We start from the raw sequence: 13,731 nt of genomic DNA on the forward strand, positions 1-13,731 counted from the left end.
AAAGATAGTGGACTGGAGAGACAGCTCAGCAGAAGAGGTGAGCTGTGTGGGCATGCCAATGGGAAGTCTAGGCCTGGTTTTTTTTTTTTTTTTTTTTTTTTTTTTTTTTTTTTTTGGTTCTTTTTTTTTTTTTCCGGAGCTGGGGACCGAACCCAGGGCCTTGCGCTTCCTAGGCAAGCGCTCTACCACTGAGCTAAATCCCCAGCCCCTAGGCCTGGTTTTTAATTGGTGACTTCTGCAGACTTTTCTCACACAGTGTTTGTGTAGGAAAACAGGCCTGTCTGTACCTAGGGCAGCGACTGAACCAGCCTGTTGTCTATGCCTAGGATAGTTAGTTTAGCTAAAATAAAATAAAACAAAGTTCAGGAAGACTGGTACACTTTTGAACTGAGTAGCTCTCTCCCTTTGTCAGGACAGACACAGAGCATGCTTCTTGCTCTGCTTTTTTTGTAAAAATTGAAAAAAACCTCAGTTGGTAATGATTTTTTTTGTTTGTGTTTTTGTTTTTCCTTTCCTGGCCTTTATTGAACCTTTGTTGTTATGTTTTGGATTAAGAATTACAGTTGGGTCTGCACTGAAACTGTTTACTTTGTATTACTTTCATAGACTTATTTGGGCTTGTAAGATTTAAATCTAAGGGGATGAATATCTTGGAAGCGTTACCTTCTTACACATTTTTTTTCTAATTACCACCTGTAGTAGACAATTACTTAGAATTCAAACATTAAAAACACAAAGAATCCTGCATGATTTCTACTCTAGATGGGGACCAGCCAAAGACGAGTGGCTGTATGACCCTTTCTCTGCATACACTAAACACATACTAATACTAGTCATGCCCTGGGAGCAGCTTGCCCTTTTTCTCTTTTCTTATACTTAAAATACTTAAGTATATTTATGCATGGAAGTATGATGTAGGAATACTTAATGTTAAATAAATAGTGTATACTTGATAAATACTGCTAACTCTTTATTGATGGTTTTAAACGTGTATGTAAAAAATCCTTTGAGAAAAGGGGCGTTTCAGTTTTGGGCCTTGTAAAGACTTGTCTTTGTGAGTGTAGATGCATGTGTTAAGTGAAGAGAGACTCCATTGTGATAAATGTTGATTTTTGAGGTATAGTATCCTAGTAGTAGGGTAGTATTTCCTACATAGGCTTCTCCACCAATTCTAACAGCTTGTGAGTCTCAGGGTCACACCCAGCTGAGGAGAATGAGCTCTGAGAGCAGCCTACCTTCTAGAGCCTGCCGGGCTACTCCTTGTCCTGTGGGGCTGGCTTGGCCTTTTTAGCTGTGACCATGTAACTTCCTGCTCACACTCGGATGAGCATGTTCTCTGAGGGGTTGTAGGGTTGGTTATGAATTGTATAAGCTAATATATCTGGAATAACTGGCAACTGTCACACTGTTCAAAAATTAACTGTTGGAGCAATGCACAACTAAAACAGTGATTTGGTTCTGTGATGTAAAATAGCTAAAGGACTTTGTTCAGCTCTTGGACTTAGTATTTCAGGAAATAGACTTTAGACAGGGTCTTTTTTTGTTATTCCTCCCCTTCCCCCTCCTCTCCCCTCCCTTCCCCCTCTCCTCCTCTTCAAAGGTGGCTAACAGAGAATTCATGTTCCCTGCCCTGGAGTTCAAGGACATTATGGGCAGAATTGACAGAATAGTTTGCATGCAGTGGATGAGCGCTCTTCCTGATGGTTGGGCTTGTGTGCCAGAACTTAATATTTACATTTTTATTCTTTAACACATTTCTAAGCTCTTTCCATTGAGGCAATTCAGACTTTTATATGTTAGGGAAAATAACCTTGATCTTTATTCCTTCAGAAGAGTCTATATTCTAGCTGTCTGCTAGCTCTGTCATATTAATCTTATCACATACAAAGCTCACAGACACTGGTGGCTCAAAAAATGTGAGCCGTGTCCTCCTGGTACATGGGGAAGACCTTTTATGAAATGGGATTGTTTGGGTCTGGAACTCCTTGCTTCTTTGAGCTGTGGTGCTTGGGATCTAAGCCTCACTAGTGCGGTGGTGCTACCTGACAGGCTTACAAAGCTGACCTTGCCTCCACTGGCACTGCTCTCTGTCTCCACAGGGTTGGAGGTGAAGTGGTTGCTTGCTTGCTGTGTTTTTGCATGTACATAGAACTACATCTACAGCCACTGTCCTGGGACAATATGTGGCACAGTCTGGAGCAGTACGTCTGAGACTGAGTTCTTTTTCATGGGAGTCAGGGTTACACTTACTTCTCCGGGCCTGAATTTGATCATCAAAGACTCATGCCATGGGGGTATGGGTGAAAGAGAGCTGAAGAGAGGTAATGCAAGTTAGTGAGACGTCTGGTTCTAAGAATAGGGTTAAGGTGTCACTATTGGTGTCAAGTGAATTATAGAATGCTGAACTACATCTGTTCTTCAGAGAAAAGCATCTGTCATAGCCACATACTGGGCTTTCTCACATTGTGAAGTGAGGGCTGCCCCCGTGACTGTATCAGACTGCTTGAACGCTGGCTAGTGTCAAGGTACTCTCCAGGATCATTAATGATAGTCTGTCTTGTGAGCATCGGGGCGATGGCGTTCCTGTATTTTTAACTTGAGTGCATGTAGAACAGAACATGGATACTTTCCGGTACTTGGTGGGTTCTCTAGGGTGTCAGGCAGCACAGTACTGCACCTCAGCAGTGGGGCCCGTAGACAAGTGCGTCCCCTCCCCTCAGCTTTCCTTCCTACTGTTGCCATCCAGTTTTCAGGTAACTTAGGTAACTTCAGGCATCCCAGAAATGCAGCACACAGATGTGTGTCCCATGACTGTTTCAGGCACTTCTGTTGTCTATAAGCAGTTTCAGAACCTTTGCTCTTTTTTGTATCGCATAAGACATAAGCAAGGTCTGCTCTTGGCTGTACACTGAGTGATTTAGAATTATGCCTCCCTATGTCACATAAGCCACAGCTCTACATTCTTGGCTGCTTGTTTACTGATTCATAGCTGAATGACATGTAGTCAACAGGTTAGTGATAGACGTGTGACTAGACCGTTCTCAGGTCTGCCCACTCAGCAGTCAGAGCAACCCCCCCTCCCCCACAGGGTTCTTTACTCACTAGAGGTGACTCTGCTCATTTTGCCTCTTGGTTATCACCGTGTTTTAAGTTGAAATTGGGTTTTTATACAAGTAGTGATAGTGTATAAAGCAATGCTTTCTCCGACCCTAGAGACCTAGGCACAGTAGAAGCCCTTCACCTTTTTTTTATGTTGACTGCTGTCTTTGGCTGGAACACCCTGCCATGTAATTAGTGGGATCAAGAGACCTCTGGGGTCTCACCACACGGAGCAGCACTCTGGGTTTACGATGGGCGCTACAGCCTTTGTAATGCTCCTCTTACCTCTTTTGCATAAAACTAAAATGAAATTGATTGGTAGGTAGAATTAATGAATATTTAAATCTCCCCATTTGCCATATGGATGAATTAGAGAGGCAAGTCAGTAGCCTGAAGTGGCATATTCTGCAGTTATCACAGAGGTAATTTAGGTAGGTAGAGAGGGCTGCCAATGAAGGCTGGGTTTTGGGACCATGCACCCAGAAGGGCCCCGGCCATTTTCACCTGGAGTCATCCTGCCTGCTGGCTCTCTTACATGACCCTGTGTCCCCACTACCTATAGGACATTACTTTTCACCTTTGCTAGGGACCATGCTTACTTGACTGATAATGTTGTGTTGCTTAAATAAAAGTTAAGGAGTAATGCTTACCCAGAACACTCAACTCTCACCTGTTGTATTTCAGGTTTTGAAAATCCTGCTAGGGGCTGGGGATTTAGCTCAGTGGTAGAGCGCTTGCCTAAGAAGCGCAAGGCCCTGGGTTCGGTTCCCAGCTCTGAAAAAAAAAAAAAAAAAAAAAAAAAAAAAAAAAAAGAAAATTCTGCTAAGCATAATAAAGTGTTTTCAGAGGCTGCAGGCATTTTTTCCTCCCCTTCCCCTTCCCTTCCCCTTCCCTTCCCTTCCCCTTCCCTTCCCCTTCCCTTCCCCTTCCCCTTCCCTTCCCCTTCCCCTTCCTTCCCCTTCCCTTCCCTCCCCTCCCCCCTCCCTCCTTCCTCGTTCTTTCTTTCTCTCCCCCCCCCCCCCCCCGTATTTTGGTTTTGTTTTACCAAGATGTTTGCCAAATAGAAACAAGTTCCCTGAACTTGAGTTCCTCTCTCTCCTCTGCCTATATCCTAATTTCTTCCCTTTTTACTGATGGTTAACACCCTTCCCCGTGAAGGTGGCGCACCTACAAGAGTGCTGTTACCTTGCACTTAGAATTCATGCCTGATAGCCTCTTTTCTCTTTGAAGTAGGAGGAAATACTCCTGAAATAAAGTTTTGAGGAAGCTGTCAGCCATTAGAGCCTGAAAAGTGACTGCTCTTGCTGTTGAGTCTCAGCTTGAGTTTGGGACTTCTTCACCATGAGGTGGTTTAGTCCACAGTATTTATTAATCCTGTTCATCTGTGTTTAGCCACATCAGCGGGAACAAGATTGGCTGGGAGAAGACAGGAAGCCATGCAGAGCCACTGGCACGGGGAGACCCAGGAGACCAAGTAAAGGTATAGAACCCACGCACGCCTTCTATTCTTTAGTTCCTGATGGGTCATGTACACAGGTGACCAAGTTAAAGAAAAAATCTTTCTGAAATGTGTCACGTGTCATATGCTTTCTAGAGGGCTCAGGGAAGGAAAGAATTGTTTAGAATTACCTCAGTCAGCTTGGCCTGGGAAGGATGGCGCCTATAACACTCCTTCCTCTCCAGGACCTGGTAGGTGAGCCTTCTCGTGCCCTCGTTTAAAGGGGGTTTGTGAAGACTGACTGAGAAGGCCCTGGAGTGTTTGTAGAAAGCAGAAGTGTCTGGGGCGTAGGTGCTCATCTTTAACTCCAGCACCAGGGAGGCAGAGGCAGACAGGTTGGTGAGTTCCAGGCCTGTCAGGGATGCACAATGAGACACTTCTCTTTTCAAAAGAAGAGAAAAAAAATAGGGGCCAGGTAAAGTCTACTTCCACCTTACCTGCTCTGTCTGCTAGCCATGTGGAAATCCTGTTTTGATTTGCAAGATTTGTGGTCCCTGATGGGGAACAAGACTTTTGCTTCAACAGGGATGGGCAACTTCATCTGGGTACCAGAAATTCATTTAAAACTCCTAGTCAACCGGATGATGGTGAATCAGTTAGATATAAGCAACACAAACACTTCATGAGAACGGCTGTTTGTTCATGAAAGAATCTGGCAGAATACTCTGCACTGTTTTGTTTCTATGTTCTTATGGAAGAGGGAAAAGTGTAGACAACTCTTGTGAATTTTTCATGGGTTCTTCTAAGATCAAACTTGGCACCTGCGTATTAAAGGGTAAAATTAGCACTCAATTACATACCCTTGTAATGAAGACGTTTATTCCAAGACAGGAAAACACACATGTTTTAGGGTGACACCGAATCAAGCAATAAGCAGTTCTTGTTTCCAGCATTCTGATCAAGAAGAGTTTATCGTGCAAATAATAATTACCTTTTGGCAGTTTTTCAGACAATTCAGAGTATGCCAGGGCATCTGGATCTGCCTCTCTTTTCCTTGGCGCCTTGCCTGGCATTGGTACAACCCTGAGTTAGTCCACTGTGGTCCAGCTCTCATGTCCTGTGCCCATGCCTGCTGTTTGTGTTTGCAGCTGTTGACAGAGTGGGCATTTTTCACCTAGGAATATATTATCCATTTTTCAGAGTTGGCGTTTCTAGGTCTGAGTCATTGTTTTTATGGGATTAGATTGTTTTAGAGAGAGGATTTGTGGTGGTCTGCATTGTTGCTGTTATTACTTTGTTTTACTTTTGCCTGTGTATAATTAAATGTAGGGCTTTATCATGACTGTAGAGAGAAAGTTTTAGATGGGAATTTTGTCCTTCATTGCCAACAATTACAAGGCTGAAGTCAGACCTGGTATGAACTCAGTTTTTTTAATGCTAATTATAGAACAGTGGTCAAATGCATAGTCTCTTTGAGTGCTAGTTCCCTAGTGAGTAAAACATTAGCAAGATCTTAAGGACAACAAAAACACATGGTGATATTCAGACTATAGGGCAGCTTCAGAGAGCTGGAAACTCGATGCAGGGAGCCCCAGGGTCAGGAGAAGCTGGAGTTGCTTTCTGAGGTGAGTCTTGTCCCTTACACTATAGGACACAGTATGTGCTGTCCTCTGTGGCACAGTGTGTGTTGGTGGTGTTTTGGGGCATAAAGTAGTCTGAGGAGAGGTAAGTGAGTGTTTTCTGCCCACCCTGCCTTTTGGTTGGTACTGAATCTGACCATTCTAGGCAGGAGTCACTAGGTGAGCAAGTGCCCTTGTATATTTGAGATAATGAGAGAATGGGACATAAAGCCTTTCCCTACTTTCTGCCTTTGCTCTGTAGGTAGAAGGTTCATCCACTGCCTCTTCGGGAAGCCAGCTAGCTGAAGGCAAAGGGAGCCACATGGGCACTGTTCAGCCAATCCCGTGCCTCCTGTCAATGCCCACCAGGAACCACATGGATATCACCACACCTCCCTTGCCCCCCGTTGCACCTGAGGTGCTGAGAGTGGCTGAGCACAGACACAAGAAGGGACTGATGTACCCCTACATCTTCCACGTCCTGACAAAGGTATTACCCCGGCCTCCTCGGACCAGTTTTAAGTATGTGACAGCATTGCGCATCCCTGGTTCCCTTTTGCAGACCTCTTTTCTTTCTTTTTTCCTTTTTGATCTTTATGAAATATTTCCAGTTTTTAAACCTTAAACCAAAGATAAAAATCGATATCTATAAATGCAATTTAAAAGCAAGTCATGAAATCTTACTTTCCTTTAAAATTTAAAACCACTTTTTTTTTAAACTAATGAAATGACTCATTCTTTCATGACTCATAATTTTTTTCTTAGTGAAGAATTTTTACACATTGGTGTTGTAATGTCCAGTTAATCCTAATGTTGTGAACGGTGTGACGTCTTTATCACTTGTGTGTAGGTGATAGCATCTCTCTCTATAGCACTCATGCGTTTTCACTTTGCTCCTCTGCTTTGTGGATGACAGTTTGAATGATAGGACCCAAAAATGGTGTACAGGATTTTGTTAAAATGTACATATTTAGCAATGACAGTTATCTTCTATGTAGCAGCATGATTTACCTTATTAGTATTTTACCAAATGTGTAGCTAAATATCTACATATTGTTGACATTGTTTTTTAATCTTGTGTCTTAGTATATCTCTGTGTATCTAAATTTTCTCAGTGATTTATGGTCTATGTGTTGGCACAAGTCTCTTCAGTGATAAATTTGTCATATAGAATTGGTTTATTACTATCTTGCTATCACCATGTTTTCTTCATTACATGGGCTCTGTCTTTTTCACCCCTCTATTTTCTGCAACCCATTTGTGGCTTGTAAAATGGAGTCAGTAAATGCAAAGGGCTCCTTCCTTTCTCACAGTTGTCATGAGGTGGACCGTAGATCAACTCATCCAAACACAGAGTATTAGCTAATGCTATTATTAACTCTTAAGTCATTCCTTTTTGGTTGTCACTGCCTCCAAGTCTCATCTCACTGTTTAATATGAGCATGCACGAACATCAATGGTCAGATTGTGGTCATAAAACAAACATTATTCTAAAGAATCACCAAAAGTTATGAAAATGCAGTTTTTTGTTACAGTTTGTTATGGTACAGTTAAGAGTGCAACATTTTAGAAGACATTTTTCAAAAGAACGTGTATAGAGATGGCACTTGTTCCTTAGAGACTGTTTGACATGTCAAGGGCGCTGGAGCCTCCTGCATCCGTGCTGTCAGCCTTGATGCCTGGCAGTTGGGTAGACCCATGTGAAGAGTACACATGGTACTAATAGCTTTCTTCTGTTCTTACACATATCAAGGGAAGAGTGATAGAATGTCCAGGCTTGGGAAAAGTAAACCTAACTGTCCTTTCAGGTTTATAAAAATGCTAGTTAGGGCTTTTCAGTATAGGGGCAGTTTAGACTGCAGTGCCTACCATTTCCCATGAGCTGAGGAGCCATGATACGCAATCGAGACATTTGTAGCAAGCTTCATAGTACTGTTGAGAATTACTAGCAAGAGAAATCCTCATATGAATGAATGTTTAACCACTGGACTAGTCAAGAGGAAAGAACATATTGAAGATAAGGAGAAAATAAATTTTGAAGTTAAATTTGTGTTAAGGAGCAAATATACAAGATTGTTATTCAGAGAACTTAGAGATAATGTTTAATAGGCATTGGAGGTCATGTTGTGTATTTTTGTTACACATATACATACGTAAAACTCCTTGAATACATTGATGTACTGTAATACCACACAATAGAAGTTTGGCAGCAGTCTGCTGCTGAACACCACAGTGGTTTTTCTCTTGGTGGCATGGTCTTGAGTTAGATGAAAGTCTTGCCATATTGGACTTGAGCTGGGGTGGGACGCTTTCCTTTTTGGCCCTAGCAGCTGTCTGTGGCCCTGACCATGGTGGGATACATGGTGGTGAGCACCTCTGTGCTGGCAGAAAGCCTAGAACATGCTTTAAAAAAGTTCTCTTAAGGGGGTTGGGGGTTGGCTCAGTGGTAGAGCGCTTGCCTAGGAAGCGCAAGGCCCTGGGTTCGGTCCCCAGCTCTGAAAAAAAGAACCAAAAAAAACAAAACAAAACAAAAAAAAAAAAACAAAAAAAAAGTTCTCTTAGGGAGATTATCTTTAACATGTGGTAACTTTTTATGGAAAAGCTTGGTTAAAAAATATAACTTTCATTTTATACCTTGGATTTTGTTCAGGTCATTGAAAATTACAAATTTTATTATATCTGACCATCTTGACCCATGAATAAAAGTTGTAGATTCTTCATGCTTTCTTCTGTATTTGTTGTCTGGTGTTATCTGTGTAGGATGTTTAAAAAACTTTGGCTCATCTATGTGGTTTTCTTTTGTTCTTGGTTTTTGGATTAAAGATAAAGTAATATAGAATTAATTTTGAGTCTCTGGACATACATTTGGACCACAGACTGCCAGTGGATCTTAAACATCTCACTGTAGGCAAGTTGTTAGCTATTGGAATAGAATAGCTATGTCATTAATGGAGATGATGCAGTATATTGCTGTGAGTTTCTTATAAATTCAACATGAAAAATGTGCAATATTATTCTGCTTTCTTCCATGCAAAGGGTGAAATCAAAATTGCTGTTTCTATTGAAGATGAAGCCAACAAAGACCTGCCTCCGGCCGCCCTGCTCTATAGGCCAGTTCGTCAGTATGTTTACGGAGTCCTGTTTAGTTTGGCAGAAAGCAGAAAGAAAACTGAGAGACTTGCTTTTAGAAAGAACAGACTTCCACCAGAATGTATGTACTGTAACAATCCATTGTTTGTTTCCTCGGTACCTCGTAATCTCTTGTGCATTTTCTAAAGCCTTAGAAGTATCGCGGCTGAGTTGCCTGAGACCCTCCTTGTGTAGGAGGTGGGCTGACCTCTGGGCAGTAGGCCAGGGTCCAGCCCTCAGAACAAGAAACCATACTTGGTACTGTTTTAGTAATAATGCTTATCTGGTAAAAGAATAAAATAGCAGGTTTCCAGTGTTAAACTTGACATTGCCCTGAAAACATCTTCAACAGCTACCCACCACTCTCTGTAACCAGCCTGTTTTAGTAGCCAAGATGCTATGTCTGCCCCTTTGATCATGAGACACAGATCTGGCTCTCTAGTAGCTCAGAGGTCTGGAGAGCAGCTCCTAAAAGTCTCTAACACCTTGCTGGATTCACTTCAGGTCTGCCATGGCTTACCTGGGTGTGGCTACTTCAGTTCATCAACATGGGGGAGGGGAGGGGCACTAGGAAGGACTGTTTGGAATGCTAGTCAAAGTCGAGGTCCAAAGCATTGTCTTTATGAGATCTATGTCATATTTTTGGGAAAGTTGTGTTTTCTTCTTTATACTTTTATCTGCTAATTTAAGAATACAAAAAACCAATATATGCTAGGAAGTACAGAAATGTTATCTAAAATACAGAATCTAAAATGAGAATATTGTGAATATTTTATAAATTTCTGGACTGTTCTCTTATGCAAAGACCCTTTAGTTGTGACTCCGGCCGAGGTGAGCAAGTGTCAGCCTCACTAGGTGGTGACATGCGTGGCTAGCACTTCCTGACTGGCTTGTGTAGTTCTGAGCATGGGAATTTTAAACTCAAATCTACAGGATCTTACAGTGTTTCAGAATGACTTGAACTCCAAGCTACCCTCCTGCCTTAGCCTCCTGAGGTCTGGGATGACAGATTATGATCCAGAACACCTGGTTTAAATTCAGTAGATTGTTAAATTTTCCTTTGAGCTGTAAACAACAGCTCACCCTTCTTTCCCTTCTCTCAGAGTTAGCTACACTAGGTACAGCTGAGTAGTACCCATCAGGGCTTCTACTCCTGACCCATCTGAGTCAGAAAGCTATGGGCTCCTGTGCCTCCAGCCTGGGACCCATACCCAACCCTTAATCCTCAAAAGATGCTCTTTTGTTTATTTGCTTATGTGTTCAAAACCAGGGCTACTCTTCAAAGTTTCCAGTTAGCATTTATGCCATCCCGCAGAGCCTGGTGTGACTGACTTCTTCCCCTCAGGCTTGGGGTCTTGGTGTCATAGAGTGATGCCATGCTAGAGACGCTTATGCCCTGCTGCAGGCCTTCAGGCAGCGAGGACAAGTCTTTGTAAAGCTCATGTGCACAGTGCACAAGGAATGGAGGGTGTTAGGGGCCAGGCAAAGCCTTTTCCTTGGTTCAGGCAAGTCTTGGAAACTCTTTGGGAATGAGCCATCAAGGAAAGAAAAGGTTGGGGTAAAGAAATAGGAAGTGACTCAGGTAGGTACCTCAGATGTGCAGGCTGCTGACCTGTGAGAGAGAAAAGAACATGGAAACTGTACAAGGGTGAAGTCAGTGAGCTGTCTCATGTCTTCTCTTCAGACGAGGCAGAGTGGCCCTGGCTTGAGGATGTAGATATGACCAGGGCTGAGCTTCCCTTCTTTCTCCTCCCTTCCTTTACGAAGTTGGAAAATTACTACCACCACCATCACCACCTCCTCTTCCCCCTCCCCCTCCTCCTCTTCCTCTTCCTCCTCCTCTCCTCCTCTTCCTCTTCCTCCTCCTCTCCTCCTCTTCCTCCTCCCCCTCCTCCTCTTCCCTTTCTTTCTCTTTTTGCAGGGGCAGGGGTGGGGTAGCACACAGAACAATCTCTAGAGAGGACGTGTGTGCTGGAGTAGAAACGAGAGTGAAGAAGCGCCTGTGTTCTGGACTCAGGCTGTAGAAGCGGGCAGCAGGCAGCAGGCAGGGTGTCCACTCTTGGAAACCCCTGCTCCTGTAAAGAGCAGGAGGAGCTGTAGCTGAGAAGTGTCTGGGCTTGGTTTGGGAAGAAGGAACCAAGGAACAGTGTGGGATCAGCCAGGTAGGTTTGGAATGAAGGAGCGTCTTCTCACACAGCAGTGAGATGACCTCTGTCAGATGTGGCTAGTGTTTGGACTCGATTCTGTCAACATGTGTTAGCACTACGGATGTGTGACTCCTTGCAGGAGTGTCTAACAGGCAATCACAAAGTGAATGATTGGCCAGCTGATAGCGGTACATGTCTTTTATCCTAGCACTTGGGAGACAGAAGCAGGCAGATTTTCGAGTTTGAGGCTGGCCTGGTCTACAGAGAGAGTTCCAGGACAGCCAGGGTTACACAGAGAGAAGCTGTGTGTGTGTGTGCGTGTGTGTGTGTGTGTTTGTGTGTGTGTGTGTGTGTAATAATACATGGTTATGATTTATTGAGGTGAATACATGAAGACTTGTAGTGTATTAGGGAATTAAAACCCATGTGAGCAAACATGTCACTACTGAGGTTCTTTGAAGGCTTAGTGCTCACACCCCTCCTCATTTTTGTACTTTTTGTTTTTAATCATACTATAGCAGTAAGACGGTCATTTCAGGTTTGGGGTCAGTGCTGCTGCTATCTAGAAAGATGTGGGGGTAGCTGTGTGTAGACTACTAGAACAGAGATGAGTCCTCTGTATGGAAAGAAAGAGTTCCTATAGTCATTGTGTAGTTAGTTAATGAAATCCACAGAATTTCAACTGTTTGGAGAATTGTATTATCACTGTGCTAATACAAATAGAAACTTTCTGAATAGAAATGATAAATTTGATCTTTAGGATTAAATGTTGAAAGACTTTGGATTTCAAATAATGGGGTGAGAGTTTTATGAGCCACAGTATGGAGAACTAATAAAATGGAATTGATTTCACGCATCAGTTAAATTCACAGGGATGAAAGAGGAAAAGGATTGATGGACAGTTCTTGAAAAAACTACTTTTATAGGCCCAGTGTGGTGGTGCCCATCTGTAGTACTAACATTCAGGGGCAGAGGCAGGAGGATTGCCTCAAGTATGCAGCCATTCTGGCCTATGTAAGTTTCAGGCCAGGAGTAAATAGTGAAGTCCTGTCTCTAAAATCGAAACCAAATCATCCAAAAGAAAAGACACTGCGACCAGCAGCATCAACTTTCATGGCAGTAATTTGTCCCTATCAATAAACAGTCTAATTGGATTCCCAGCCCTCAGCAGAGGCGTTTCTGTCCTCATCACCTCTTGAGCATTTTGAACCTGGATCTTCTTCATTTGTTCAAACTGTATGAGAACTTAGTGTGTACATGGCTGGTGCAGTGTCCTGATGCCCGGGGACAGTGTGTGCTTGAAAGAAAGCTTTACTGCCTATTTGTGAGTTTCCTTCAGATGCACACTGCTGAGCTCACGCTGACCATGTGCTTTAGAGTTAGGGGAGCGCTGCCGCTTCCTCAGGCTCAGAGCCTCAGGCCAGGAGAGCCTCAGCAAGGCTCATCAGGAGCACGTACCTGCCATGGTGAGGCCATTCATGATATCATCACTGTGAGCCACAGGAAGGGTTGGGGTGGGGGTGGGAATGTCCTTAACCACCACACACGCACGCGCGTGTGCACACACACACACATTTTTTAAAATTTAGAAACAAAAAAGGAAATTCTCCAAGAAAATCTGGGGATGTAGCCCAGTAGTAGTGTGTTCATGTAGTGTAGTTTGTCCTTACAAGCCTAAGAACCTTTGCTGATTTCAAGTTTTCAGTAAAATTCTGATTGCTGTTGGTGGAACAGGTTAACTCCTCCTTCCTGTAGACAGTAACCTAGGGTGGGCTCTCAACTAAGGCTGGGCAGGAGGGTAGAGCCCTGTCACTGGTGTGGCCTGAGCAGTAGCAGTAGCTGAAGCCACACCTCCCCCCAGCCTTGAGTCTCCCATTGAAAAGGTGAGGCTCTGGAGTTTCTTAGGTGCTGGGCAAGAAGTAGTCTAGAGCAGGGTAACTCTGTTGCCTTCCTCTGAGACTGCAGACCCATTGTTATCCCAGGGACTGATGGGAAGAGCTAAATGACTGGAGGCATGAAAGTGAAATGCAGGCTTCAGCAAGATAAGGAAGAGTGTGAAGTCTTTACTGCAACTGCAGAGTATAATGTTCAGGATATAAAGCTCTGTGAACTCACCATGATGTGTTGAAGGCGTGTATGGTAGCACATACCTGTACTCCTGGCTCAGAAGGCTGACTCATAATGTGAGCTTCCATAGTGAATTCCTGGCCAGCGTGGGCTACGTAATGAGACCTTGCCTCAACTAAAATAGAACAAAAACCACTATCCATTTCATAAAATTAGCCATTGGTTTTTTTGC

General features: G+C 43.4%; 1 protein-coding gene across 2 annotated transcripts in view; it reads left to right on the forward strand.

Moving 5' to 3' along the window:
* Fam120a (family with sequence similarity 120 member A) overlaps positions 1–13,731 on the forward strand; it is an 83,588-nt gene that overhangs the window by 43,149 nt on the left and 26,708 nt on the right. For both annotated transcript variants that reach the window (XM_087590004.1, NM_001191816.3), the window contains 3 exon segments: positions 4,492–4,579; positions 6,419–6,646; positions 9,193–9,367. In XM_087590004.1, coding sequence (XP_087446130.1) covers positions 4,492–4,579; positions 6,419–6,646; positions 9,193–9,367 — 491 coding nt within the window.

The sequence above is a fragment of the Rattus norvegicus genome, chromosome 17, assembly GCF_021556685.1.
Source record: "Rattus norvegicus strain SHRSP/BbbUtx chromosome 17, alternate assembly SHRSP_T2T, whole genome shotgun sequence".
NCBI classification, from domain to species: Eukaryota; Metazoa; Chordata; class Mammalia; order Rodentia; family Muridae; genus Rattus; species Rattus norvegicus.